At 37.6% G+C, this 26,868-nt stretch overlaps 1 protein-coding gene across 1 annotated transcript; it reads left to right on the forward strand.

The window, feature by feature from the left end:
• Positions 1–1,550: 1,550 nt before the first annotated feature.
• On the forward strand, positions 1,551–26,650 carry atp7b (ATPase copper transporting beta). The gene is made up of 21 exons (XM_053638350.1): positions 1,551–1,834; positions 2,870–3,989; positions 7,640–7,876; positions 8,005–8,168; positions 9,380–9,541; positions 11,481–11,563; positions 11,825–12,008; positions 12,717–12,950; positions 14,799–14,890; positions 16,263–16,390; positions 18,851–19,005; positions 19,271–19,405; positions 19,550–19,744; positions 20,181–20,363; positions 21,109–21,328; positions 21,456–21,593; positions 22,317–22,459; positions 22,965–23,168; positions 23,329–23,446; positions 24,096–24,198; positions 24,616–26,650. The coding sequence occupies exons 1-21, from the start codon at positions 1,658–1,660 to the stop codon at positions 24,872–24,874; spliced, it is 4,434 nt and encodes a 1,477-aa protein (XP_053494325.1). The 5' UTR covers positions 1,551–1,657; the 3' UTR covers positions 24,875–26,650.
• Positions 26,651–26,868: the final 218 nt, after the last annotated feature.

The following is a 26,868-nucleotide window of genomic DNA, read 5'->3' on the forward strand; positions in this document are numbered from 1 at the left end:
CAAAAATAAAAAAAGGATTACAGTTCAGAAATGGGAGGCCACGCCCCCTCCACAGGGACTGACAGGTAAGGTACTCATGCCACTCTTCCTTTACTGACCTGTCAGGCAGAGAGGACACACACCCCCTCCACTCGGACTAACAGGTACTGATGCCACACCTGCTTTACTGACCTGTGAGGCAGAGAGGACACACACCCCCTCCACTCGGACTAACAGGCACTGATGTCACGCCTCCTTTACTGACCTGACAGGCAGAGAGGCCAGACCTCCTCTACTGGGACAAAAAAAGTACTGATACCACACCTCCTTTACTGACCTGACGAGCAGAAAGACCACACCCTCTCCACTGGCACTGACAGATACTGATGCCACGCCTCCTTTACTGACCTGAGAGGCAGCGAGGCCACTCCTCCTCTACTGGGACTGAAAGGTACTGATGAAAGAAGAAATACAGAAATAAAACAATTATAAAGTTAAAAATATTTAATTTAATTAAATTACTTAATTAAACATTTATAAACAGAGGTGAATGATTTAATGCCTGTATTTGTGTTACACTCTAATGTTTTTTTTTTTCCTGTTATTGCCCTAGAAATAAAACATTTAGGCCTGTACTCGTTGTTTAACTGCAAAGTTTAGAGGAAAGTGCAATCACTGGTCAGACCAACAGGAGGCAAATAAGCATGTTAAGAGTTATTGTAGCACTGTAAGATCTCAAAAGCAATAATTCACTGCATTTGTTGTTCTGTGAATAGAAACAATTAAATAGCCCATTATTTGCCTAGTTTCGTTTTCACCATGGGCTATCAGAGGAAGAAAATGACTGAACACAAAGCAGGCTATAATATTCACAGTGTGACTGACGTCACGTGATTACATCTCTAATGTTGTGCACTCGGTAACAGCCGTCCAGGTAAATCATCTACAGGGAATGTGGCGCTACGGTGACAGCTGTGCCGTGCGCAAAGACGAGCAGTATTCAAGAGCTGCTCTTAAACGGTGTGCAACCGAGTGGGGTGGGGTGGTGGGGTTATTCTGTATTCACAAACTGTATATTCACACTATAGATAGAGTATAACTACAAAACAGTAGTGTTTCCTTATCAGACATGCTTGCAAGTACAACCCTTTTGGGAAGCTAAGAAGGGTGTTGATCACTTACTACACTAACAATAACTAATTAGTATTAAACATAAATATGCCATTAAAAAAAAATTGTTTATGACATATTTTACTAGGCTATATTTACTATACTATACTACACTATGACATGTTGATAATGTAATATATAAATATATAAACATATTTTCAAGTGTAATGCTGGCTTATGTTTGTAATTTACAAAAAATATTGTAAAGTGACCTTGGGTTTGAGAAATAACTATTAGTATTATTACTATTATTATTATTAACAACAACAACAACAACAACACGTTGCATTTTGTATTTCAGGTTTTCTTTTTTCCAACAACACGTGAATGTAGCACAAGCACAAGTAAAAGTGGTTTGACGTCACACCGAGTGCAAAAAAAAAAAAAAAATCTTACGCGGTTTAAATGCGCTGCCCGCGGATCTACCGTTAACTCCGTGCAAGGTGCGGTGTGTGTGGGTGTGTGAGAGAGAGAGAGAGAGAGAGAGCTGAGACAGGAAGAAGTCAACATGAATAAGTTTGGTTCGTTCAATAACATCGCGAAGCGCGTGAAGCTGGCGCGTACCGGCGCGGCTCTCGGTGAGCAGGTGTGCATGGTGGAGTGCGCGCCCCCGTGTCCGTGCCCCAAGTCCCCGCGGTGCGTCTGTCTATCCTCAAGAGAAACAGACGGACTGGAAGAACTGAAGGTCGGTGACTTAATGAGCACAACAAATCAACACGCACAAACGTGCACGCAATCAGTTATTCTGAATTATTATTAGGTTTCATTGCAGCTCATTCTAGTTTTGAAAGTTTCAAGTTATTTTAAAGTTGAAAGTATTATTAAAGTTTAATGAGAAGGATATTTTTTACTCAGAATATATTACGCTAAAAATATGCTTGTAAATCCATCTCCAAAAACTTAGTCATTTAATAAAGCTACATACGTCTAGCCAAAATGCTCTTTATCTTTGCATTATGTATGGAGGAGTGTGAGGCCAAGACCCCCAAAAATATAATATAGGCTAATATAATGTAATATAAAATAATATTCAGACAGAATGAAAGCAGTGAAAGAAAACTATAGTGGTTGAAAACTACCGATGAAAGAAAACTATTATGGAACGTGTAAAATTCTTTTAGGAAATAATTGAGCATATTTAATATGTACAGTATGTATTTGTATGTGTGCAGAGGTTATAAAAGTGATATAAAAAGTTATTTTAAAAAGTGCTTCGGGTACACTGCTGTTAATTTTCACCTACCAAAATTGTTGAATGGTTTTCAGGGGAAAGGTTCTGTGTAGGGAGAAATAATTATAAATCAAGTGCCTTGTTAGCCTTGAAAACAACAGGCTTAAAGTTCCAAATAAAAGCTCAGGAGTAAGGACTAATAAAGTGAGCGTAATACAATAGCATCTCTGAATGTATAGGCTATAAGCTCTCGATAAGCTGAGGTGATACGATACATCAGTCAGACTTACCTTCCTGCTGTATAAGCTGCTCTTTGATGTACTTTGTGGTGGGGGGACTTTAGTCCTACAATACCCTGTAGTGTGTGTGTGTGTGTGTGTGTGTGTTTAATCTGCAGTGGGATTTCCATTCAGCTCCAGAGTTCACTTTCGGGTTCATTCGGGTTCATTTGTCTCCCAGTGTGCAGGTCTTGCCACAAGAGAGGCATCTATACGTTTTTTAGGATTATAAAATGCACAAATTGGTTTTAATCACACTCCTTGTCTTTAGGAAAATGGAGGTCCGTGTGAGACAGGAGTCTCCAACAATCATGCCTTCGATAATCTTGCCTATATGGCAGGAAGTCTGAGTGAACTTCGACCCAATGTCGGCCCCATTTCTCAACTAACTCTAACTCTAACTAGCAGCCCTTCCTGCCCAGACAGCACTCACTCCCTCCAGAAATGTCTCTCTGTGCTCAGCGGTGTAGCCGATGTGTTTATTCCCCAGTCTGGTGGCCGAGCATGGGTAGCCTACCATCCATCTACAGTCACAGCCAAAGAGATCCTACAGGAGATTCAGGGGATGGGATATGGAGTGAGAGATGTGACAAATGCTCCTCAACCTGGAGAGTCAGCTCAGGAAGGGAGCTTGGTAAGGATCAGAGTGGAAGGGATGACCTGCCTCTCATGCGTACGCTCCATCGAGGACCGGATTGGAGCACTGCAAGGGGTTAAGGGTTTGAACGTATCTTTAAGTGACAAGGAAGCCGTTATATGGTATAACCCCAAGCAAGTGAATCCAGAAAATCTAAGGGAACACATACAAGACGTAGGCTTTGATGCCTGTCTCAATCAGACAGACTCAAGTTATATTTTTCCGAAGAAGGCACAATCCGAATGGGTGGAGGCGAGCTTTGGTGTGGAAGGGATGCATTGTGGGTCGTGTGTGAAAAATATTACAGAGAGCTTATCTGGAATGCCAGGTGTCCAGGGTGTGTTGGTGTCTCTGGAAAGCAGAAGTGTGGATTTGAAATATGATCCCTCTCTAGTTACCTTGGTCACAATCAAAGCAGTAATAGAGGAACTTCCTTTTGGGAATTTTAGAATAACTCCAGAATTCCAGGAACAAATTTCCAGGACTAATGGGTTTGTGCACTCTCAAATATGTGGGTTTCATTCCGTGGACGGCGCTTCACTCCTGAAAGTGATGATTATAATAAAAGGCATGACATGTAACTCTTGTGTGGAGTCCATAGAGGAAGTAATATCCCAGAAAACTGGTGTGCATGCTATCACAGTTTATCTAAAGGAACAGAAGGGAATAATTACATTTGACCCCAGAGTGACCCGTCCTGCAGAACTCAGGGACGCCATTGAGGACATGGGCTTTGAGGCGTCCGTTGAACAAGGTAAACTGTGCACACATATCCATCAACAGTCATGGTGTAGCATACTGGAGAATCTGCATTCATAACTGTATTTTTTAAATTAATTAATTAATTAATTCATTAATTCATTATCTTCAGTAAGTGCTTCGAACTTCTGACAGGATTTTAAAGCCATATTTACAAATGTACACAATACTCATTGCTAAAGCTAGCCAGCTAGTTAAGATGAGCTAACCTGACCTAACCTGATTAACACAACTTTTATATGATGTTAATCATTTTCACTTCTAAAACTAGACAGCAAGCTAACATTAAGTAGTGCAACAATTTCAGACAGGAATTTTATGGGTATAACGTGTTACAAAGTAACATATTACTATATTCTAATGACTTTTTCTGATAACACAGTCATGTAACGCATTACATTTTAAATTGATGTAATTTGATTACAGTTACTGACGTCAATAAAATTACATTACTTGCATTACAAATTTATTGTTAAGAAAACAATATTAAGTAAAATGCATTTTTAAAATAAATCACACTTTATGCATGATTGGGCATAACCTGGCCTGAGCATTTGGGGCTGTAGCTCTGAAGATTTTTTCTTTAGCTCCGAGTAATTCTCCAATTCTCCAATTTCTAGACATCAGTAAAAGAAGACGGCAATGTTGCAATTTTATATCTTCAGTGAACGGAGACTTGACCAGACAGGGTTTACAGGAAAATATGTGGAAATACTGGTGTCTTATTGGCTGACAGCTCTCAATTCTGGCAAACACTAGCTCACACAGTCAGTGTGAGGAAAAATGGATATACGACAATTTTTTCTTTTAAACCAGTAAAGGGATTGAAACTGAAACACTAGCACCATCTCATGCTGCGCAGGAAAACAAGGTGTACAAGTCATATTTTCGAATGTAAACAATCTTCACTACTAGCCAAGAATGTATTGTGAACTTACCTGACAGTATTTGTCAGGATTTTCATATTCATAATTTTCAAGAAGTCATATTTTCAACTGTATACAATTTTTGCTGCCAGAACTAGCCAGCTAGTTAACATGAGCTAACCTAACAGGATTTCTGACAGGATTTTTAAGTTACATTTAGTAATATGTACACTGCTAAAATGTTCACTAGTAAAATTAGACAACTAGCGAGCTAACTAACATGACATGATATTTAATTCATATTTAGGAATGTCCACAATCTTCACTGTTAAAGCTAGCCAGCAAGCTAACCTGACAGAATTTTCTAAGACTCACATTTTACAAATATCAATAATCTTCACTACTAAAACTAGCCAGCTAGCTAACACGAACTAACTTAATGATTTCTGACAGCAATTTAGGTCATATTCACAATCTTTACTGCTTAAGTTAGGCAGCTCATTAGGATGCGCTAACCTGACTGAATTTCTGACAGGAATTTTAAGTTATATCAATGAACTTTCCTAATGTTTACTGCTAATCATTGCAGTTTACCTCACCTGACTTATGATGTGATTGATCTGCCTGTGTGGAGCTGTGTAAAAAGTCAAGGCAATGTAAAGGAGTCAAAGCAAACATTTCCCATAGGCAAACTCTGTAAATGTTGGATTTTAAAGTCCACGGCCAGGCACTCTAATCTCTCAGATACTTTTTCCTGATTTATTTCTAGTTATTATGCAGGAACTAAAACTCACATGATTTCAAAATCAGAAAATATTAAATGGATAAAGTCCATTGAGCTGCAACTGCCATAAATGGGGGGGGGGGGGGGGCTAAAATCACTAAAATCAGCCACATCTAATGATCTTATGTGCATTAAATGAGATCTTGAGATGCTGTGTTTCTCTGGTAACCGTCAGAAGGTGGGCATTGAAGAATAATAAGAAACTTTTCAATAGTGAATTTGAATGACTCAGAACCAGACTTAGCAACCTTTAAATAGTATGCAAGTGCCAGGATTGAGAATGAACAGCTAAGCGGATTATAGAGGGCTTATATTACTTTTTTTCTCCCTCTGGCTAATGCTTGCTTTATGTTTCAGCAGCCATTAGTATCAGTACTCAGCATGACTGTAGCACTTTAGTTAAGAGATACAGAAATGACTTTCTACCCAGTTTAACACTTGCAAGTTGTTATTATTATTTGTTATAAGTTCTAGTTGTGATGTTTGCTTACTAATATGTAGTTGTTAAGTAGTTATGATGTATACAACAGCACGGTTGAATTCTCGATTCTGATTGGTCAGAAGATGTTGATTAATTTTCTTAATTTAAAAAAAGCAACTCTGAAAATAGTTCTGGCTGAAAGGTAAATCATAAGTTTATATTAATGCTCTCATTCTAATATGTCATTGTTTCTATATTGAGACTTATATAGCAAATGCTAATAAACACAAGGGGTTGTTTATTTAACGTTTCTGGAAGGAGTCTCCAGTGTAAGCGCTTTGTCTTACTAAACAGTCAGAGTTAAAGCTGTAAGTGTTATAATACGGGAGAGTCTTCAGGACAGGCGGCTTCATGGTTTGCAGTTTCTTGGTAACATTTTCTTGTCTTATTAACTTCAAGAGAAAAAGAGAAGCTGGTACAGTTATAATACAGTGGGGAAATAAGTATTGAATGTGTATTGAATGGGTGAAACACTTGGAGACAGCAGGTGCCATAGGCACAGAGAAAACAATAGGCAATGCACTTCACTGCTCACGCTCACCCTGCAAGACTCCATTACTACTGAAAAGGCATGTCAAAGCTCGTTTAAAGTTTGCTACAACTCATTTGGACAAGCCTATGAAGTACTGGGAGAGTGTAGTCTGGTCAGACGAGAGCAAAATTAAACTTTTTGGCTCACATACTACATAACATGTTTGGAGAAGAAATGGCACTGCACATCACCCTAAAAACACTATACCAACAGTGAAGTTTGGAGGTGGAAGCATCATGGTGTGGGCTGTTTTTCATCACATGGTACTGGTAGATTTCATATAATTGAAGGAATGATGAATGGAGCCCTTTACCAGGAGATTCTTGAGAAGAATCTGCTGCCATTCACCAGGATGATGAAGATGAGACGTGGGTGGACATTCCAACAGGACAATGATCCAAAGCATACAGCAAAGGAAACTCTCAATTAGTTTCAGAGAAAAAAAAATCAAGGTGTTAGAATGGCCCAGTCACCTGGCTTGAATCCAAATGAACAAGATTTAAATACAATATGTTTAGAAGGATGGGACAAAATCACACCTGAATACTTCGGCTGATTCATTTCTTCATACAGGAAGTGTCCTGAAGCAGTCATTACAAACAAAGGCTTCTCCACTTATTTAAATAAATTTTAATTAAATTTCAATTAGCGTGTTCAATACTTTTTTCCACTGTCATTCCACATTATTACACATAACTTCATTTATGGACTTTAATGTTTGGATTTCAATTTCAATTTCATGTGACTAGCCTCATTGGAAATATATTTACTGAAAAAAATATTGCCACGCTCAATACTTATTTCCTCCACTGTAAGTGATAACAGGAACTAACATGTTTTGTGGACGTTCCACAATATTAATATTTCCTATAACGGCACATCCCCATGTGTTTTATTCCTTCCATCATTCATTGATGATTGCTATCGATGATATATTTCTGTATACCATTCACTGTTTACTGTTTCTGTCTCTCCATCTAAGATTCTGGCCTTAATGACGTCTTACACAGTAGACAAGCATCAAAAAAAAGCACATCCTCACACCTCAAGAACATGACTCCACCAAGAACTATGCCCCAGACCCCCAAATCTTCAGTCAATTCAACAAGAATAGAGGTTCCTGAAGAAGAAAAGACACAGAAATGTTTTGTACGGGTCACAGGGATGACGTGCGCTTCATGTGTGGCCAACATCGAGAGAAAGCTACACAAGCATACAGGTGTGTTAATGTGTTATTATGATAATATGTCCCATTATATTAATGTGTTGTTAATCTGTGTTAATGTGTATGGTGTGCTTTTTCTATTGTGTTTGATGTTTCATTTAAAGCTATGTTTATGTGTATAGGTATCAAATCTGTCCTTGTAGCCCTGATGGCAGGTAAAGCTGAAATCAGATATGACCCAGACTACGTGGATTCAGAGCAGATAGTTAAACTCATCACTGGACTGGGATTTGGAGCTTCTCTAATGGATGAGGGTGCAGTAAGCAACGGCCTTCTGGACCTTTCTGTGAGCTTGGGCTGTTATGTTATGTTATGTTATTATGTGTTATTATGTGTTATTATGTGTTATCATGTGAATTGTGCGCAGAAAAATTATACTAAATTGAAAGTTTAATATCTTACTCAATATTTGATCTGTCTCATTTAAACGTGGACGTTGCTTCTCAATATCTTAGGTACAAAGTGTAAGCACACACTTATATATATTAAAGTATTTAAAATGTAAATGATTAACTGAAAGACGTCATACTAAAAAAAAAAGAACTGATTCTAGATTATGTGATGTGTTGTAGTAATATACAGTCCATGTGTACAGATGATTGATTTGGGGATGCTTACATGCAGGATTTGGATTGACTGGAGTGAGCTCAGAAAAAGATTTTAAAAAAAAGTCATGATCACATTTGTAACAAGTACTTTGAAATCTGTAGTCATTCCTGAGCAAAATGTTGACGCACTATTACTTTAAAGGCTTACTTCTATATAGTCATGGTTAAAGGGATCAAATGGTGGACCCTTTGCTCACAAGATTCCGATTTGACTCTAAATTGAAAAATGGTGACAACAATACATATTAATTTAGCTTTAAAGGCCAATTTCATGTATGAGTCCTATTAAGAATAGCCTAAATTTAAAAGTAGTAACTTGTATGTAGTAGTAAGGACAACAAGGGAAAATCTAAACTATATCTCCACTTAAATATTTTAGCTAACATTCTGGGTTGGTTATATCCGGTAGAATATAAAGAAAGATAATTTAGCTAGAACAAAAGTTTATTAGCTGCCGATATAATTTATGCAAAATAATATTTATTGAACAATTCTGATACACATCATCATTTACAGTATTTGTAAATGAGTCTACTGTTTATGTTAATATAAATTGAGTGCAGAAAAAGGACAAAATCAAGAAGACAAATAATTTTATTTTATTCCAATGAGATATTTCGTGTTTTAGATTCCTACACATATTATTTCACTGTTACGACTAAGAAAAATTTGCATATAGTAAGATGTCCTAAAAATAGCAATAGTTCAAAATTTGCATCTCCCCTTCTAAATATGATATAAATATTCTGTTATTGCTCTTTTGTTGAGTTGCATATCGCACTCACTGAGGACCTTTCAGAAAGGGGCACAATTATACTTTTATAAGGGTTATTATCATTGATGTGCTGTATGTGCTCCTGGAACTCATCTATACTTGTTGTTTCAACAGGTGACTGGAATGACATGTGCTTCTTGTGTCCATAACATCGAAACAAAACTCCACAGAACAAATGGCATTCTGGAGGCCACTGTTGCCTTGGCAACCAACAAGGCTCGCATTAAGTTCGATCCCGAAGTGGTCGGGGTACGTGACATCATCCGAGTTATCGAGGTAAACAGGAGTGCCCTTGCACAAATTGAATGTTTATCCATGTACCTACGAGATATTTCTGTTTTTTTTTTTTTTTTTTTTTTTTTTTTTAAATATGTACATCCAATTTGATAAATGAGAGCTTTGATTGCTTTGTATCTTCTGGCCTTGGCTTTGGTCCCGCAGTAGTAATTACTGCCCTGATGAAAAATGGCTGCGCTGATTCAAGAGGTGGTTGAGTGCCTTTTTACAAATGAATGGTCTGATGATGGGGTTTAGGGTTGTGGAGTTGAAACAGGGTGATTGATGGACAAACATGTTTCTTATGTAGTAAATGAATAACTGAAATAAAGCAGCTAATGCTAATGTTCTTTAGGTTATACATGTTACGTATTACTATTTTATTTTATTTTTTCATTTATGAAGTGTTGTACACTGATCAGCCATAACATTAAAACCACTGACACGTGCAGTGAATAACATTGATTATCTTGTTACAATGGCACCTGTCAAGGGGTGGGATATTTTAAGCAGCAAGTGAACAGTCAGTTCTCCAAGATGATGTGTTAGAAGCAAGAAAAATGGGCAAGCATAAGGATCTGAGCAACTGGCTCAATCTGATCGAGCATCTGTTGGATGTGCTGGACAAACAAGTCCGATCCATGGAGGCCCCACCTTGCAACTCACAGGACTTAAAGGATCTGCTGCTAATGTTTTGGTTCCAGATACCACAGCACACACTCAAATGTTTTGTGGAGTCCATGCCTCGATGGATCAGGGTTGTTTTGGTGGCACCAGGGGGACGTACACAATATTAGGCTATATTAGGTTTTAATGTTATGGCTGATCAGTGTATATGTTTTCCTGAACTGAAATACTGTATGTATCTCAATCAAAAGTAAAGTTCTAGCATTTTAAAGTTTAATTACCCCCAAAAATGTGAAAAGGGTTTATTTCGTTTACTTTCATTTAAAGATTTAATTCTGGCTGTGGTGCAGAAGCATCGTGAGCATTTTTATAGCTGAGATCTGATTACAAACTGACCTGAGAGGGTTTATGTAAATTCCAGTGAGGCACATGGCTATCCAAAAACTTGATCAAAGCCTGAAATTCTCTGTGTGATGAAATCAGCTAGTGAAGTTTTAGATATCTCTAGGCAGACTGACTGTTTGTTAAACTACCCAGCATGATCTTTACCCAGGAAGATGGCTTGGATAAGATTAAGAAGGGAATAAAGTGCAATGTTTTGGCAAACAGTATTTATTGTTATTTACAGTTTAAGACAGAAGTGTTAAAGTACAGTACTGTGCAATAGTCTTGCAACAAAATGTTGTAGAGCAAAGATGCCTTCAAAAATAATGAAATTAAATGTTTCTACATAAAAAAAATACTATAAAGAGCAGTAAACAGTAATAAATGAAACAAAGGCGATATTTGGTGTGATGACCATTTGCTTTAAAAAATGTATTAGTAGTCTCCGGTACAGTGTGTGCAGTTTAATAAGGAAATGAGCTGTAAGTTTTACTGAGCATCTTGCAGAACCAGCTACAGTTCTTCTGGAGACTTTGACTATTGCACAATTTTTGCAGCGAAACGCAGCAGCCTTCATCGTGTTTTTTTGTCTGTTCTCTTACATAATATACTGCTTTCTTTACTGAAGTACAAACATTTTTCTGTAACATTTAATTTTGTGCTGGAAAACTAATGTTTGGAAATGTAAAATGTTTTTTATACTGATTCGATAATGTAGTAATAAAGTCAAAATAAAAACCTATAAAAAAGTTTGTACTGAGAAAATAAGGTGCCTAAATCCTTTGCGCAGTACTGTATGTTATAAGCAGAAAAAAAATTTCAGCCACACCGTCATCTAAAGGGATTTCTCAAACCACATACACTGAAGCTAACATATACAGCCATATTTCAGATTTTCATGTGTCACTATTTACGTTCTGTGGTTTAGGGTCTTGGGTTTGGTGTGTCCTTGATAAAGAATGATGCCCTAAGGAAAAATGATGGCTTGGATCACCAGAAGGAGATACGACTGCAAGTATCTGTTTTCACAGCAATTATATATCTATTTTAAAATGCAGTGATACAGTATTATCACAATAATGAGCCAAATGCACAAAAAACGAGCACCTCTATGATGTCCTTCTCCACTGAAAATATGTTGGGCATGTATCTATAGTAATAGTGTGCTAAAATAGATCATCGGTACATAGGGGAGGCAAGGTGTTTGCCAGATGTATAGTGTGTTTACAGCCATGTTAAACCCAAACGTCACTCTGTGTCTTGTTCCTGCAGTTGGCGTCAATCTTTCCTGTTGAATCTGCTGTTCGGGATCCCTGTCATGGGTCTGATGATCTACATGATGGTGATGGACAAGCATCATGGAGAACATGGAGGATCCATGGCAGAAATGCAGAACGTGCTGCCTGGACTCTCGCTCCTCAACCTGATCTTTTTCTTGCTCTGTACCCCGGTCCAGGTGATGCTTCGTTTCTATCATCGAAGAGTACAGTACATGCACGCTGAAGCTCGAAAGTTTTATTACAGTTTAATCCTGACTATTCCTACAGAATGATAAGGAAAATATTAAGCAAGTGTTCTGGCAAAGACTTCAATCTTTGCATTTGAGAAAGGAGAAGCAGATTAGATTAGTGTTTTATTAAAGGTATGTGCACTATAAGGATAAACCAGTCAAGCTCATAGAAAAGAAAGAAGTTATCAATTGTTAGCAGTTATCAAAAGTTATACAGTATGTGCTCAAATTCCAGGCCTTTTTTCTAAAAAAAACAAATATTCCAATTACTGTATTTTTACTTTAGCTTGGCAGTGGCAGTACACATTTCTGTATTTTGTCCTTCTGACCAATCAGATTTGAGAATTCAACAGTGCTGTGGTATTAAAAAATCTAAATTAAATATACATCATTTTAAAGTTCTGTTGAGTTTAATTATTAATACACATACAATTTAGTACACATTGTGTTATGTGAGAACATCTTAGTGACATACAGTTACTTGATATTGTTAGGAATAATATGGTGCAGTGGTAACTCAGTGGTTAAGATGTTGGACTACTGATGAGAAGGCTGTGAGTTCAAGCCCCAGCACTGCCAAGCTGCCACTGTTGGGCCCTTGAGCAGTTTGCCTCAATTTGATTCTGTCCATCTTTCTATCTCCACCTCTGTCAGATCTTTGGAGGTCGATACTTCTATATCCAAGCTTATCGTTCTCTGAGGCATGGTGTGGCCAACATGGACGTGCTCATCGTTCTGGCCACCACTATTGCGTACATTTACTCCTGTGTGGTGCTGATTGTAGCCATGAGCGAGGAGGCCAAGCAAAGTCCAGTCACTTTTTTCGACACACCTCCCATGCTGTTTGTTTTCATTGCCCTTGGACGCTGGCTGGAGCACATTGCCAAGGTAAAATAAAATGTCATAAAACTCCTGGAAGCCCTGTCACTGAGATGCGTTTGAGCTGAAAGTAAAAAGAGATTACATATTTACAAAAAAAAAAGAAAAAAGATTACATACATAAATTGATCTGCTGTATAAATCTGCTGAAAGGGTAAAAATCATAGTAGGTCAGAAATGAAGGTAGTATAAATATTAAATAATATTTTTAAGTAGTAAAACCGAAGCTTCGGTTGTTTGTAGACCTCAGACTTTGCCTTATTTCACACAAAATTCAGCACACATGCCAAGCTCTGACAGACAGGCTGTTCCAGCTGTTTCAGTCAGTGTTGCCAGGCCACGGTTTTCCTGCAAAATTCGGCTACAGTTGAACTGCTGATGTTGTTATTGTGTTTGACGGGTTGGAAGTCTGCCTTTGGCAGACATTAGATTAATTCTATTAGTCTTTAAGGAAGTTAGCTGAATTTGAAATTTTAATAAAAAATGTATGAAGTGTGGACACATGGGACTCCTTCCAAAAATGTTCAATAAAATTCTTCTCACAGAAACGCTTTACTACAGCACCAGTTCCTCACGGTTTCTATTCTGTTTGTATGGAGCATTTGCCTGTGAATTAGTTGTTGGTATAGAAAAGATAACATATTAGAAAATGAGTGCATTAATATAAACCTGCTATTACAGAGGTTAATCCATGCAAATACGCTATAAAATCAATAGAAATAAGGTAATTAAACTGCAGTAAATGCATATTATGTATAACCTACTTTAACTTATGAATGTATGATGTGCATCAGTGGATCGGTCTAATGTTTCATAGCTGTTCTTTAAACAGTCCGTACAGGATTTTGCAGAGTTTTTTGTGATTGTTATGGCTTGATTTTGCTGCAGCTTTTTTTTTCCCTCAAAATTTGTGATGCAATTTGCAGAATTTTTTGTGCTTTTTTTTTTGAACTGTCGAAATTTCATGTGCATGAAATTCTCTTTCACAGTGATTGTGTTTAATGGTAAATGAGACCTTTTAGCTGTACTCATGCTCGATGATGATGTCACATAATACGTCTCGGCCCAAATCTCCGGAAAATCTGCGATAATTTGGAAAAATTGCAAGCTCCTCCGAATATTGCGGAGTTTGCTTGATTTTGCGTTCATTTCTGCGATTGCGAAATTGCAAAATTCTGGAGGGACAATATCTGTAATAATGCAAGACCATAGTGATATAATTACTTAGGGAAAATGTATTTAAATATTGCTTCTTACTTTGTAAATATGATACTATATTTTCTGTATGTAATAATAATGTATAGAATTTGGGAGAGTATATTTGTGTTTTGGTATACTCATGATTGTTAGCTGATACCAAATGATTATGCTTTGTAACAGCAACATACTGAGGCTTAGTGTTGTAAAAACAATAAGACTCTCACATTCTATATTGCGCAATGTAAAGAAATATTGATAATTGGTTGAGTCATCCTGGATTTCTGTGGGTTGTTGCTCTAAGCTGCTCTTTGTTTGGCATCTATCTGAGGTTAAAGTCATGCCCACTTATCTCTGCCTGATCATACTACACACTCACTTCCTTCACGTGGTCCAGATATGACAGTGTCATAAAATAGGTTCTGTGATTTTTGAAATCAAATCCAGTTCTTGAGTCTGGGTTTTGCTTTCTTAGGTTAATCTGTAACAGAATTCTAAAATGCCCTGTGTATGTTTTGGTGATAAAAAGCTCAAATTGATATTGCTTATTATGTAAGTGACTTTGTTGTTACTGCTCTGTAGAAAAGGGATACATTTTAATTTTTTTACTATTAAATTTAAATGATCAGCACATACAGTATTTATTTTGTGTCTTTGTAGAGTAAGACATCAAAGGCTCTGGCAAAACTCATGTCTCTGCAGGCCACAGATGCGACTATAGTGACACTGAGCCATGACAACTCCATCATCAGGTATGAATTATTCATATGAAATCACATTACTGATTCATTGTCAAAAATGAAATGCCACAGTTACAGTAGTGCAACATTAGTGGCATTACGGTAGTACTACAAGAATGTTAAAATAAAATATTTAAAGTGCTGCGATAAGACAGTGCTACAGTATGATTTTCGCTCTGCACTCACACACATTGGATTTGAAAAAAGTGTAAAGTGGGTTTACATTCATTTCAAATAAACTGATGTTCAAATGACAATATATTCATTTTCTTTAATGGCAATCTCAAGCTCCCTTCAGAAAGTTATTCAGTCTCAGTAAACGGCACTGTCGTCTGCAGCAAAAAGATTTATGAAGTTTTATAAATGCGACTAAAACAGGAATACTCCACATGTCTTAATTCGATTTGTGTTTACTTCGAGTATGACTTTAATCGGATTAAGGTAACAAAAAACTGCTGTTTACATGGTAGTTTCTTAATCAGAGTATTGTCTTAATCGAGTTAATATTGGATTATTGTTGTCCATGTAAACGTACTGACTGACTATGTTTACATGTGCATCAATATACCGATATCGGAATATTTAGTATTGAGTCATGTAAACACCACAATCCAATTGCCCAGTTCAGATTAGGACAATATTCTGATTCCCACCCATTGGATATGGCTGTTTTAATTGGAAATTTGTTGCATGTAAACCCCTTATTCAGAAAATCTACTGAATGGAGATATATGCGCACGCTCAGTCCGCAAGGAATTGTGGGTGCTAACAGATGCTTAGTTGTAGGCTAGGTATTTAGGAATGACAACTCATGCATACTTACAACAACCATGTTCACAGGAATATTCCGATGTCTGTACGCATATAAGCATCGTATTCGGAATATGGCCGCAACCCGAATATGGACCTTAAATGGAATTTGATGTGCGTGTAAACATAGCCACTGAGAAAACATGTCATCTCTACCTAGCGCAGTTCCTTCAGTTCAGCAGTGGCAAATCGCTTGCATTTTGAATAACTCACAGCTAGAATTAACATACAGTGACATACACAAACGTCTACTTCATATTGGTCTAAATAGTAGGCTACTCTTGTAAACTAGGTGACACCTGGTAACCACATGCTAATTTGGCATGCTATGCAAATTTAGGTTAAATTATATGACAAACAATAGAACTAATAGATATTAATAAACATATTGGGTCTGCTTCATGAATATTAATGACTAATTGGAGGTCTCTGGGAAAACTGACTGTTAGAGGCAGAAAAAAGAATTCATTAATTATTTCTTAAAACTGTAAAACACTATGTACAATCCTTAAACATAAACATACACACAAGCAGCCCTGCTATGTGCCCTAATGTTCCACTACGTCCCCTAAAGCGAGGAGCATATCTCCGTGGAGCTGGTGCAGAGAGGAGACGTGGTTAAAGTGGCACCTGGTGGGAAGTTTCCTGTCGATGGGAAAGTGATCGAGGGAAACTCCATGGCTGATGAGTCTCTGATCACAGGTACCAATGAATTTCACTTCTGATAATCAAGCTTGTGATACTTCGCCGAGTACTCCTTTCAAAAGATTTAAATAGAATTAAGGCTTTAATAGAATAGAGCTAATTGACTGTAGCAATTATATTACATTTATATTTCTAGAAGAGTTTTTTTTCCATTATATTATTATTTGTTATTATGTCTCATGGGGACATTTAAAATGATCTAAAATGATCATAAAAATAGGCTCTGATTTTATGATCACTGATTTTATGTTAAACACATACCTTCTATAAAATCTCAAATGATTTTCCTGATTAAATTTTTGCCAAATATTCATGCTATCTTTCTAACAACTTATCATATTAACTCTTAAGTACAAGTTGGTGTTTTGGCTAATGTTACTTAGCTAGCTAACATCACCTGCTAACTAACATTACTCAGTAACTAACCTGTAAGCTAACTATAAAGTAGCTAACAACAAACTTAGTGTTTTGTCTCATGTCACCTGCTTGCTAAATTTTGCTAGCTATTGTTTGCTAGCTTGCTAACTAACATTATTCACTATCCAACTTCGCTATCTACTCTATAGCTAGCCAGCTAAGGTGAACTTAAACAATGTATAACTAATAATTTACTAAATACATTTATTGTTAAAAAAGAAAGTGACTTTAATGACTGATTTGTAACAAAAGTTACTTTGTATGAAATGTCAGTTTATTCACTAACAAACCTGCATCTAATGTTAATGCTAGCACCTTATCATTTTAGCTGACTATAAGTTGGTGTTGGTTAAGATCAGGGCTGTAACCACCATAGACATTAAAGCATCATGAAACACTAAACTACATTTAACTAAACCAGTGAACATGGTTATCTGGCTTTACCGATAGCCTTTCAATGAATTCACTTAGCTAAGAAAATTATTCATAAAACTAAAAGTCAGAGAGTTATCATCCTCAGACTTACTAGAACATAGTAAAACGTGTGGATTTGACTCATGTATTTTTAGGTTGTGGCTAGCACGGAGTCATTTATTTAAAATAAAAATACATTGTTTGCAAATCTAGCTTCATCTATTTTTCTTTATTCCTTTAATTCTTTATTCTGGACAATAAACCCTGAAGTGTCTGCAACCATTGTACTTTGATGCTAGTCTGTATGTCCTTGTCAGGTCTGTGCTCAAAAAGTTAAAGGGATAGTTCCCGTAAAAATGAAAATTCTGTTATTATTTACTTCCCCTTATGTCATTCCAAACCTAAATACTGTTACTTTTCACCACATAAATGAAGATTTCTCCCTACGCTTTTCCACTCTATAACAGCTCTATTCCATAAAATTGCAGAAGATAGCGATCATGCTTTAAAGGTGCACTATAAAGGCGCCATAAAAACTATACTGCAAGTGGGCATTTCTCCTTTTGTGTTACACTGAAATCAGTGTACAGGTTTGGAACATCTTGAGAGTGAGTAAATACTTTTGTGTAAGTTAACTTTGTCTGGCTAGCTGACACAGTCATGTTGTTTTACAGAGACATTATGACAATAATGAAAAGAGAATGAAATTATATTTGTTTTTTTCATTGGGACAGCAAAAAAAATGGGTAAGCTGACAGGAACAGGAAAAAGGTTAGCAGTATAAACACAATGGAAGTTTTGTAATGCATATTTGGTCTGCTCTACTGTTTGGAACATATTATTCACTATATCTGTGCATAATAAGATGTCCCCTGCCTGGGGTTGAGAATGAGTACATCTGAAATATAATAAACCATCTAATCTAACTTGTTTTTGTATTGTAATACACACTGACCTTACTGTAGTTATTTTGGTCCTAAATAGAAAGGTCTTGCATTATATATAAAGTTTATATAAATATAAATTACAGTATATATAAATAATGTATATATAAAAATTCGGGCCTTTATTACATATAGAACTATAAAGGATTATTACATTTGTGACCCCACCCCCACCAAATGGTTTGGTCTCCCCCCAGTGTTCAAGATATAGTTATGGCCTTGGTTAAGGTTGGTTAGCTAGCTATAAATTAATGTTAATGTTAAATTTAGATAACTAATATCACCTGCTTGCTAACACTACCTGCATTAGCATTTGTGTGCTAGACTGCTAACTAACAATACTCGCTAGCTAACTTGGTTATCTAATATATATATATATATATATATATATATATATATATATATATATATATATATATATATATATATGTATATGACTAATATGACTGGCAACAATGTGCTATGTGATTACACAATGACGATAATGAATTTTAATATAATTCTTGAATATAACTGGATCATTATCATCACATTTCCACTTTACTCTGTTTAAACTTTCGCTCACTTTTGTCCAAGCTGAGGCTCAGTTTGTGGGTGGTAGTGAGGTATCACTCTGTGACCCAATTAGCCCAATGTCTAAACACGGACTGCAGTGTTCATTAGTCACGTTGTGTTACATCAGGAGAGCCCATGCCAGTCAGGAAGAAGCCTGGCAGCTGTGTGATCGCTGGCTCGATTAATGCTCATGGAGCGCTGCTAGTCGAGGCCACACATGTAGGAGGAGACACAACGCTCAGCCAGATCGTCCGTCTGGTGGAGGAGGCACAGACGTCTAAGGTAACACACATATACACAAACACAACATGCATGTAAACATTTACCTACAAAATACATAGCCAGATTTCAGCTGGGAGTGCCACAGACAACTCCAGAATTATTGGCACCCTTCAAGACGATGATTGTACAAGATAAACATTACACACAATGGCCCTTATTCATCACACACACACACACACACACACACACACACACACACACACCTTTAATTACTTAGAAGTTAATTAGATTGTGATTATGAATGTGTCCTGATTGTCTTTCTCAGGCACCAATCCAGCAATTTGCAGACAAGCTGAGTGGATACTTCGTCCCATTCATCGTGTTTGTCTCCGTGGCAACACTGGCAGCGTGGCTTATTATTGGGACTTTTGACTTTGACATCGTGGCGAAGTATTTTCCCGTGAGTAATGACAGCTGTTTAACAACATGGCTTCCTTGATTACTTTTCCTACTGCAGTTATCCTGTTAGCCTGTTTATCAATTCATCCCATATGTTTCGGTGTGTCCAAATCCCCTGTATTTAACAGCGGTGTGTTTTGTTTAGGACTATGATAAGAATATATCCCGGACAGACGTGGTGGTGCGTTTTGCCTTCCAAGCCTCCATCACCGTTTTGTCTATCGCCTGCCCCTGCTCTCTCGGTCTGGCGACCCCAACGGCGGTGATGGTGGGCACTGGGATCGGGGCACAGAACGGCATTCTTATCAAGGGCGGAGAGCCGCTGGAGATGGCCCACAAGGCATGGATTTTCATTATCATTTCCACTCATATAAATATTTCAAATATTGCTCTAAATATTTAACCAAACGTTAAGGTTAAGGCATTCTTTTTAAAGGTTAATCTGTATAGTTTTATATGTTATACATAATTTAATATCATATCATGATGATATAATGATATACTAAAATCTGTGATATTGCCTCATTCGATTATAGTAAAAATTGTTCATTCATTTCCATCCCTAGTTTGCTATATAATAAAGTTTATGCTATGTATTGTTTTCCGCATGATTTCTTGCCGCTCTTTCAAAGGTTTAATATGATGTTTCACTAAGGTCTTGAACTGTGCATGCTGATGAAAGTAAAATCTGTAGTGTAACTGGATCTTCAGTCATTGAGGCATGTTTTTTATGTGGCACAAAGACAGTAAACTCTTCTGCGTGTTGCCTGCTGCAGATCAGAGCGGTGATGTTTGACAAAACAGGCACCATCACTAACGGGGTTCCTCGGGTCACCCGGGTGCTGGTTCTGTGGGATCGAGCACGTTTGCCTCTCCGGACAGTTCTAGCCGTAGTGGGCACTGCGGAAGCCAGCAGCGAACACCCACTGGGCATGGCAGTCGCCAAACACTGCAAAGAGGTACACACACACACACACACACACACACACACACACACACACACACACACACTGTCATAGTCATAGATACACCGACAGAGGTAAATCTATATTATACAAAATTTTCCGACACAGGAAAGTTTTCAGGACAGAGGGCTTCCGGGTTCTCAGTAACAATCTGCATTTACTATCTTTTTAACTTCAAGAGAGAGAAAAAAAGAGGATGGTGAATTAACAAGTGTGTATAGCTGTGAGAACATTAACTTGTCTTGTGGACATTCCACAACATTAAATATAACTATAAATGGATAAAAAGTACAGCTGTTCATTAATAAATAAAAATGGTTAGGGTTGGCAAATTGCTGTGGTATGAAAGGAATAAAATACAGAGATCATGCTATGGTCAGAAAATGAACAGGATGGTAACAGTCACCCTGCTTCACCTCATTCAGGAAGAAACCTTGAGAGGAACCAGACTCAAAAGGGATCCCATCCTCATCTGGGTGACACTGGCTTGTGCGATTATAAATAATTTCCCTTCAATAACTGTATACTATATAGTTAAAAAGTGCAGTTGTGTAATTGTAACCATTTAACATATAACCATTTCATTTCATTTTATTTCTTGCACAATATTAGTATTATACATGTACTTCGCAACACTCTCCGATGCTAAACAGACCTGGAATCAACTTGGTCTGAAGCACTGAAGTCGAATTAGGGATGCATAATCAAGTGTGTGTGTTTTTCGTGTGTGTCACTGCAGGAGCTTGGCACAGAGACACTGGGCTTCTGCCATGACTTCCAGGCAGTACCAGGGTGTGGGATCAGCTGTAGAGTTTCCAACATCGAGCAGCTCCTGCAGACCAGTGTAGAGACAGACGGCACACAAACACAGACACACACAAACAACCTGACCTGTCTCACCCTCCAGGGAGCCACGACGGATGAGAGTAACTTAGTCACAGATGGAGACGTGGGTTCAGGTTAGTGTTGTGGGTTTATACTGCCCCCTGGTGTATGGACTGACTGTTACAGTGACTCTGTGATTGTGTGATTTTTTTGTGTGTTGTGTGTGTGTGTGTGTGTGTGTGTGTGTGTGTGTGTGTACAGGACCTCCCTCATATTCCGTCCTGATCGGGAACAGGCAGTGGATGGAGAGGAACGGATTACAGGTCACAGCCGACGTGGATGACGCTATGAGCAGCCATGAGACAAAAGGACAAACAGCCATTTTAGTGGCTATAGATGGTACAGTCCAACCTCTGAGAGATGCCTGATGTGTATTTAATAACACATGAATGAATTTGCTTGAATCACAGCTTGTAAGTAAGTCCAATAGCTTTAGAAATATTGGCGCTCTTTGAGACAGTGGGTAGAAATGATTATATAATACAACACTATGATGATTTTTTTTTACTCAAACGAACAATTGGATAAACTACTTAACTTTCCTCTATAATTATCTAATTTATCTAAAACTTTTTAAAGATTTTTCAATAGTAGTATTTTATCTCAAAAATATGAATAAAAGTAATTACACCCCTGAAGAATAACATTTAATATAAAAGCCACCAAATTGTATTCCTTTAAAAAAAATTGAGGTTTTTTAATTGTATTCTCCAGAAATCGATTTTTTGTTTCCCGTTTCTCAAGGGTATAAATATGACATTGTACACATGTAAAATCGTTTTTATTATCCATCATCATGTTGAACTGCACACTGGAGACATGTGGAAACCCAACCCAATACATACAATATTTAAAAAAAAAATGTTTTGCATATTTTTTAAAAGGGTGCCAATAATCCCAGACCGGACTCTACAGGCTTATTGATTTTGTCCATGAATACCAAATGAACACTTTGCCAACCACACTATTCACGATATCCGATCTGTGAGCACTGATAGCCATGAACATACTAGGTGTAAGTCGTTCTTTCCATCAACTGAGAGATCTGCCTGTGTGTCTCAGGTGTGCTGTGTGCTATGCTGGCTATAGCAGACACAGTGAAAGAGGAGTCCGCTCTGGCGGTACACACACTGAGCCGGATGGGGATAGACGTTCTGATGATCACCGGAGACAACCGTCGCACTGCTAAAGCCATCGCCACACAGGTGCCAGTCACGTTCACTGACACACAAACATTTCATTGTGGGTTTTAATACAGACACGATGTTTGGGGAAAAAGCGGTGAAGCACTGGTTCCGATTAACTTTCTTACTTAATCTGTGAATGTCTGTCTGAAAGACCTGAAACATCCCCCATTTGTCTTATCTTCACTGAGAGGCCATGCTCTCCAGGTGAGAGGGATGACATACTCTCACTCCCCTGATTTCACATCCATCATTTAAATTTAAATAATAATAATGTATAATAGATTGATGTGCATCACATTTGATGTGTCATAGCTTGTAAATTTTATACAGGAGTGTCATTTTATGTTATTTTTATATTTTGATGTGTGCAGAGACACTGGCTATGTTGATAAAATGGTTGTGACTGTTTTAACCATCGACTTTATTTAAAAAGGGACACAGTGATTTTCCCTCACAATGTTCGTCTGCATAAATGATTTTATATTGCATACACATGTGCTTACATGTCCACTCTCTCACGCAGGTTGGCATCAGGAAAGTGTTTGCGGAGGTCTTGCCCTCTCACAAGGTTGCTAAAGTGCAGGAGCTGCAGGAAAAAGGGCTTAAGGTGGCCATGGTGGGTGATGGGGTCAACGACTCGCCCGCTCTCGCTCGCGCCGATCTGGGCATCGCCATTGGCACGGGCACTGATGTGGCCATCGAGGCGGCAGACATAGTTCTCATCCGGGTGAGCCTGAGTAAAGGTTATAACATGTTTCAACACGGTTCAGATGTCACTTTTTCTTCTCCAATAATTCATCACGTTCTTATTATAAGATTGCAGTTGCATGTGGCATTTGCTTTTTTACTTTTTTTATTTTTTATTTTATTTTTTAAACTTTTGACAGAATGATCTACTGGACGTGGTGGCCAGCATCGAGCTGTCCAAAAAGACGGTGCGGAGAATCCGAATCAACTTTGCGTTTGCTCTTATTTATAACCTGCTTGGGATACCGATCGCAGCCGGTGAGAGAGAGAGAGACAGACAGACAGACACACACACACACACACACACACACACACATTTTACATGGTGAAAAACTTCACAAATCACAACTTACTAAGATTTTTGCCCTCTAGTGTGTATAATTCTATACTGTAATAATTTGTCAGGATTTTTAAAAAGGTTTTGCTGAATAAGTTAAATTACTGTAATTCTTTCATTTTTAATTGTGCTTCAGAGAAAGAAAATTAAACTTATTTACTTTACAATATACCCCAAATCAAAATAATTCCCATAAGGTTTTTTTCCCTACTATTAATATTTTAACAAATGCTACCTGAAGATTTTAATAAGGAAGTATCATTGTTTCTATAAATTGAATTTTTTTTGTCTCATTTTATTTTAAGAGTGTCTAAACTGTTTATATATTTCCCTGGTTACATTTTGTTGCTGCTGTATTTTTCTGTTATACTAAAACTTAAAACTTGATTTTCTATTTTGATTTTTCATGATCAGGAATTGAACATTGTCCCCCCAGCTCATAAATACTTTTTTACTGTTTGTTAGGAATTTTTGTTCACTGTCTAAGCACTCATGTATTTTGGAGATGTGTTCATAAAATATTAATGTGCATACTAATGTGCTAAGGTTTGTGTGTGTGTATGTGTTCAGGTGTGTTTATGCCTGTGGGTTTGGTGCTCCAGCCGTGGATGGGTTCAGCTGCCATGGCTGCCTCCTCCGTCTCTGTGCTGCTCTCCTCTTTACTGCTGCGCTGGTGAGGAGGCTTCGGCTTTAATGATTCATTTAATGGCGCTCTCAGCCGTGACCTTCAGGCTAATTTACACCAAAAATCTTTGAGTCATTGCAGTATCAAGCAGCAGGTTTCATTTGTATATTATGCTCTCCTAAAGTATTGGCATTAAATATTTTTGATAAATTCAAAGCATTATGCGTAGAGAATAGAAAAAGGATTGCATTGAATGTTGCATATGTTACACATACACTTAGCTTATGTGTATTTTAGTGTAGTACCAGAGAGTGAGTATTATTTAAAAAAAAAGACTGCAACTTTTATGGAAACTCCTTTTTGTTTATCCCAGCACGTCCTTTGCTATTTCCTTTGTGAGAATTTGTGAATTCTTTTTTGGCCCTATGACATCACTGTGAGTATATTTTCGCTGCTTTCTTTCAGCTATAAGAAGACGTCAGTGGATCAATATGAATTGAGAGCTCACGGGCGCATATGCAGTCTGAAGTCGTCTCAGGTCAGCACTCATGTGGGGTTAGACGAGAGGCGATGCAGCCCTCGAAACCTTCACCGCAGTCACTCCAGACTCAGCCAGATCTCTCGATCTTCATCTCAAACCTCCAGAACCGAACGAGCGCACATGCAGCCTGATCGCCATTCGCTACTCGAGCACGAGCAGAGCGGCCGGGAATTTACAGTGTAGGAGGCCAGAGTGTACAAATTGTGATGTCATTATAGATCTATGGCATAGATACATATCTGTTTATTGTAAAACAGAAACAAAGCTCAGATCAGTGCCTCTATTCAGAGGTACGGAGTAAAAACGAACATTGTGCTTATTATGCAGTAATATATGGGTATCAGAGAAAGAATATATTTAAACCCCATCAATCTGGCCGTCCTGCTGGCGGGATAAGGCCCCGGTTCTTTAAAGAGCATCACTGCTTTGAGAAACTAAAAATGTTAAGATACCTAGCAAGCTACAGTTTGTCCTTTTCCTTTTATGTAAATATGTCAAAAAAAACGCTGAATTTTGTTTTGCTGCCTCTATATTACTCTCTCAGCCACTAATTTTAAAGGTTTGTATGTGTAAAAACATGTACAGACTTGATCACACTTGGTAAAATGTGCTAACTCACTTACTAACTCATTTCAAATGAGCAAAATACCACATGTTCATTTTTCAACTAAAAGTGCAATGCACAATTTAATATTACTTCAGGAAAGGGTGATTGTGAAGTACATGAATATTCCAGATGGGCAAGTATTCAGTAATGTTCTTGGGTTTGCATGCTGCAACCTCCTTCTTCAAATCCCACCAGAGATTTTCTATGCGGTTCAAGTCAGGTGACTGTGATGGCCCTGTAGAATCTTCCAGGACTTCTTCTGCAAACAAGCCTTGGTGGAATTTGAGGTTTGCTTGTGATCATTGACGCCCAAGCTTCACCCTCCTCACAGATGGCATGATGTTTTCTCCTAGGATTTCCTGATACTTCAATGAATCCATATTGCCTTGCACATGCTGCAGGATTCCAGTGCCAGAGGATGCAAAGCAGCCCCAGAGCACCACCGAGCCACCACCATGCTTAACTGTGGACAGAGAGTTCTTTCTTCATTCTTCTTCCTCAAGACATACCGCTGATCCATTGTACCGAAAAGTTCCTGTTTTGCTTCATCGCTCCACAGAACAGAATCCCAAAACTTCTGCGACCTATTTATATGATTTTGAGCTGACTTTTCTTGTGCTTTTGGGTCAATAGTGGTCTACTTCTTAGAGTTCTAGCATGGAAACCTTCTGCGTTTAGTACACACCTTACTGTGTTCACTGAAACCTCAGTGCCTGTTGCCACCAAGTCTTGCTGCAGGTCTTTCGCAGTCACACTAGGGTTTTTCACAACCTGCCTTCTCAGAAATCTGGTTGCAGCCATTGATAGCTTCCTTTTTCTGCCCCGTCCAGGTAGTGTACACTCAACAAACCCCTAGCCAGTTCAGGTATTTCATGTGTTCCAGCACAAGCTCATTTATACCCAGTCATGTTACTGACCTATTGCCAATTAACCTAATTAGTTGCAAAATTTTCCTCTAGCTGTTTCTTTTTAGTAACACTTACTTTTCCAGCCTTTTGTTGCCCCGTCCCAACTTTTTGAGACGTGCTGCGTCCATCAAATTCAAAATGACCTTATTTTTTCCTTAAAATGGTACATTTACTCAGTTTAAACTTTTGATTGTTCTATTATGTTGTGTATTATAATGTTCTATTGTGAATAACATGGGTTTATGAGATTTACAAACATTGCATTCTGTTTTTATTTACATTTATTTACATTTTACACAGCATCCGAACTTTTTTAGAATTGGAGTTGTATTTTTTTTTTATCTACTATACTATACAATCCCTATTTTATCTACTGTCTACTCTGTATTGGTCCATCACCCAGGCTGTAAGTATGGCAATAAAGCAATTAACGAATGAAGGAAAGAGTGTCTGTGTCTGTCTTAAGGTGAGTTTTTAACACAATAGAGATATACCTATTTGATCTGCCATACTACACTACACTATACTATACTTTACTATACTATATTATACTGTACTATACTTTACTATACTATACTTTACTATACTATACTTTACTGTACTATACTATACTATAACAATTTTATCTGCTCTACTACAGTAAAGTATATTGTACCTATTTT

This window comes from Ictalurus furcatus, chromosome 12, assembly GCF_023375685.1.
Source record: "Ictalurus furcatus strain D&B chromosome 12, Billie_1.0, whole genome shotgun sequence".
In the NCBI taxonomy this organism is placed as follows: Eukaryota; Metazoa; Chordata; class Actinopteri; order Siluriformes; family Ictaluridae; genus Ictalurus; species Ictalurus furcatus.

Excerpts from the sequence above, each read along its gene's own strand:
- atp7b (XM_053638350.1), top strand. The coding sequence starts at position 1,658 with ATGAATAAGTTTGGTTCGTTCAATAACATCGCGAAGCGCGTGAAGCTG. Across the intron at positions 1,835-2,869 it reads ACGGACTGGAAGAACTGAAG|GAAAATGGAGGTCCGTGTGA; the intron begins GTCGGTGACTTA and ends CCTTGTCTTTAG. Across the intron at positions 21,329-21,455 it reads AGATGGAGACGTGGGTTCAG|GACCTCCCTCATATTCCGTC; the intron begins GTTAGTGTTGTG and ends GTGTGTGTACAG.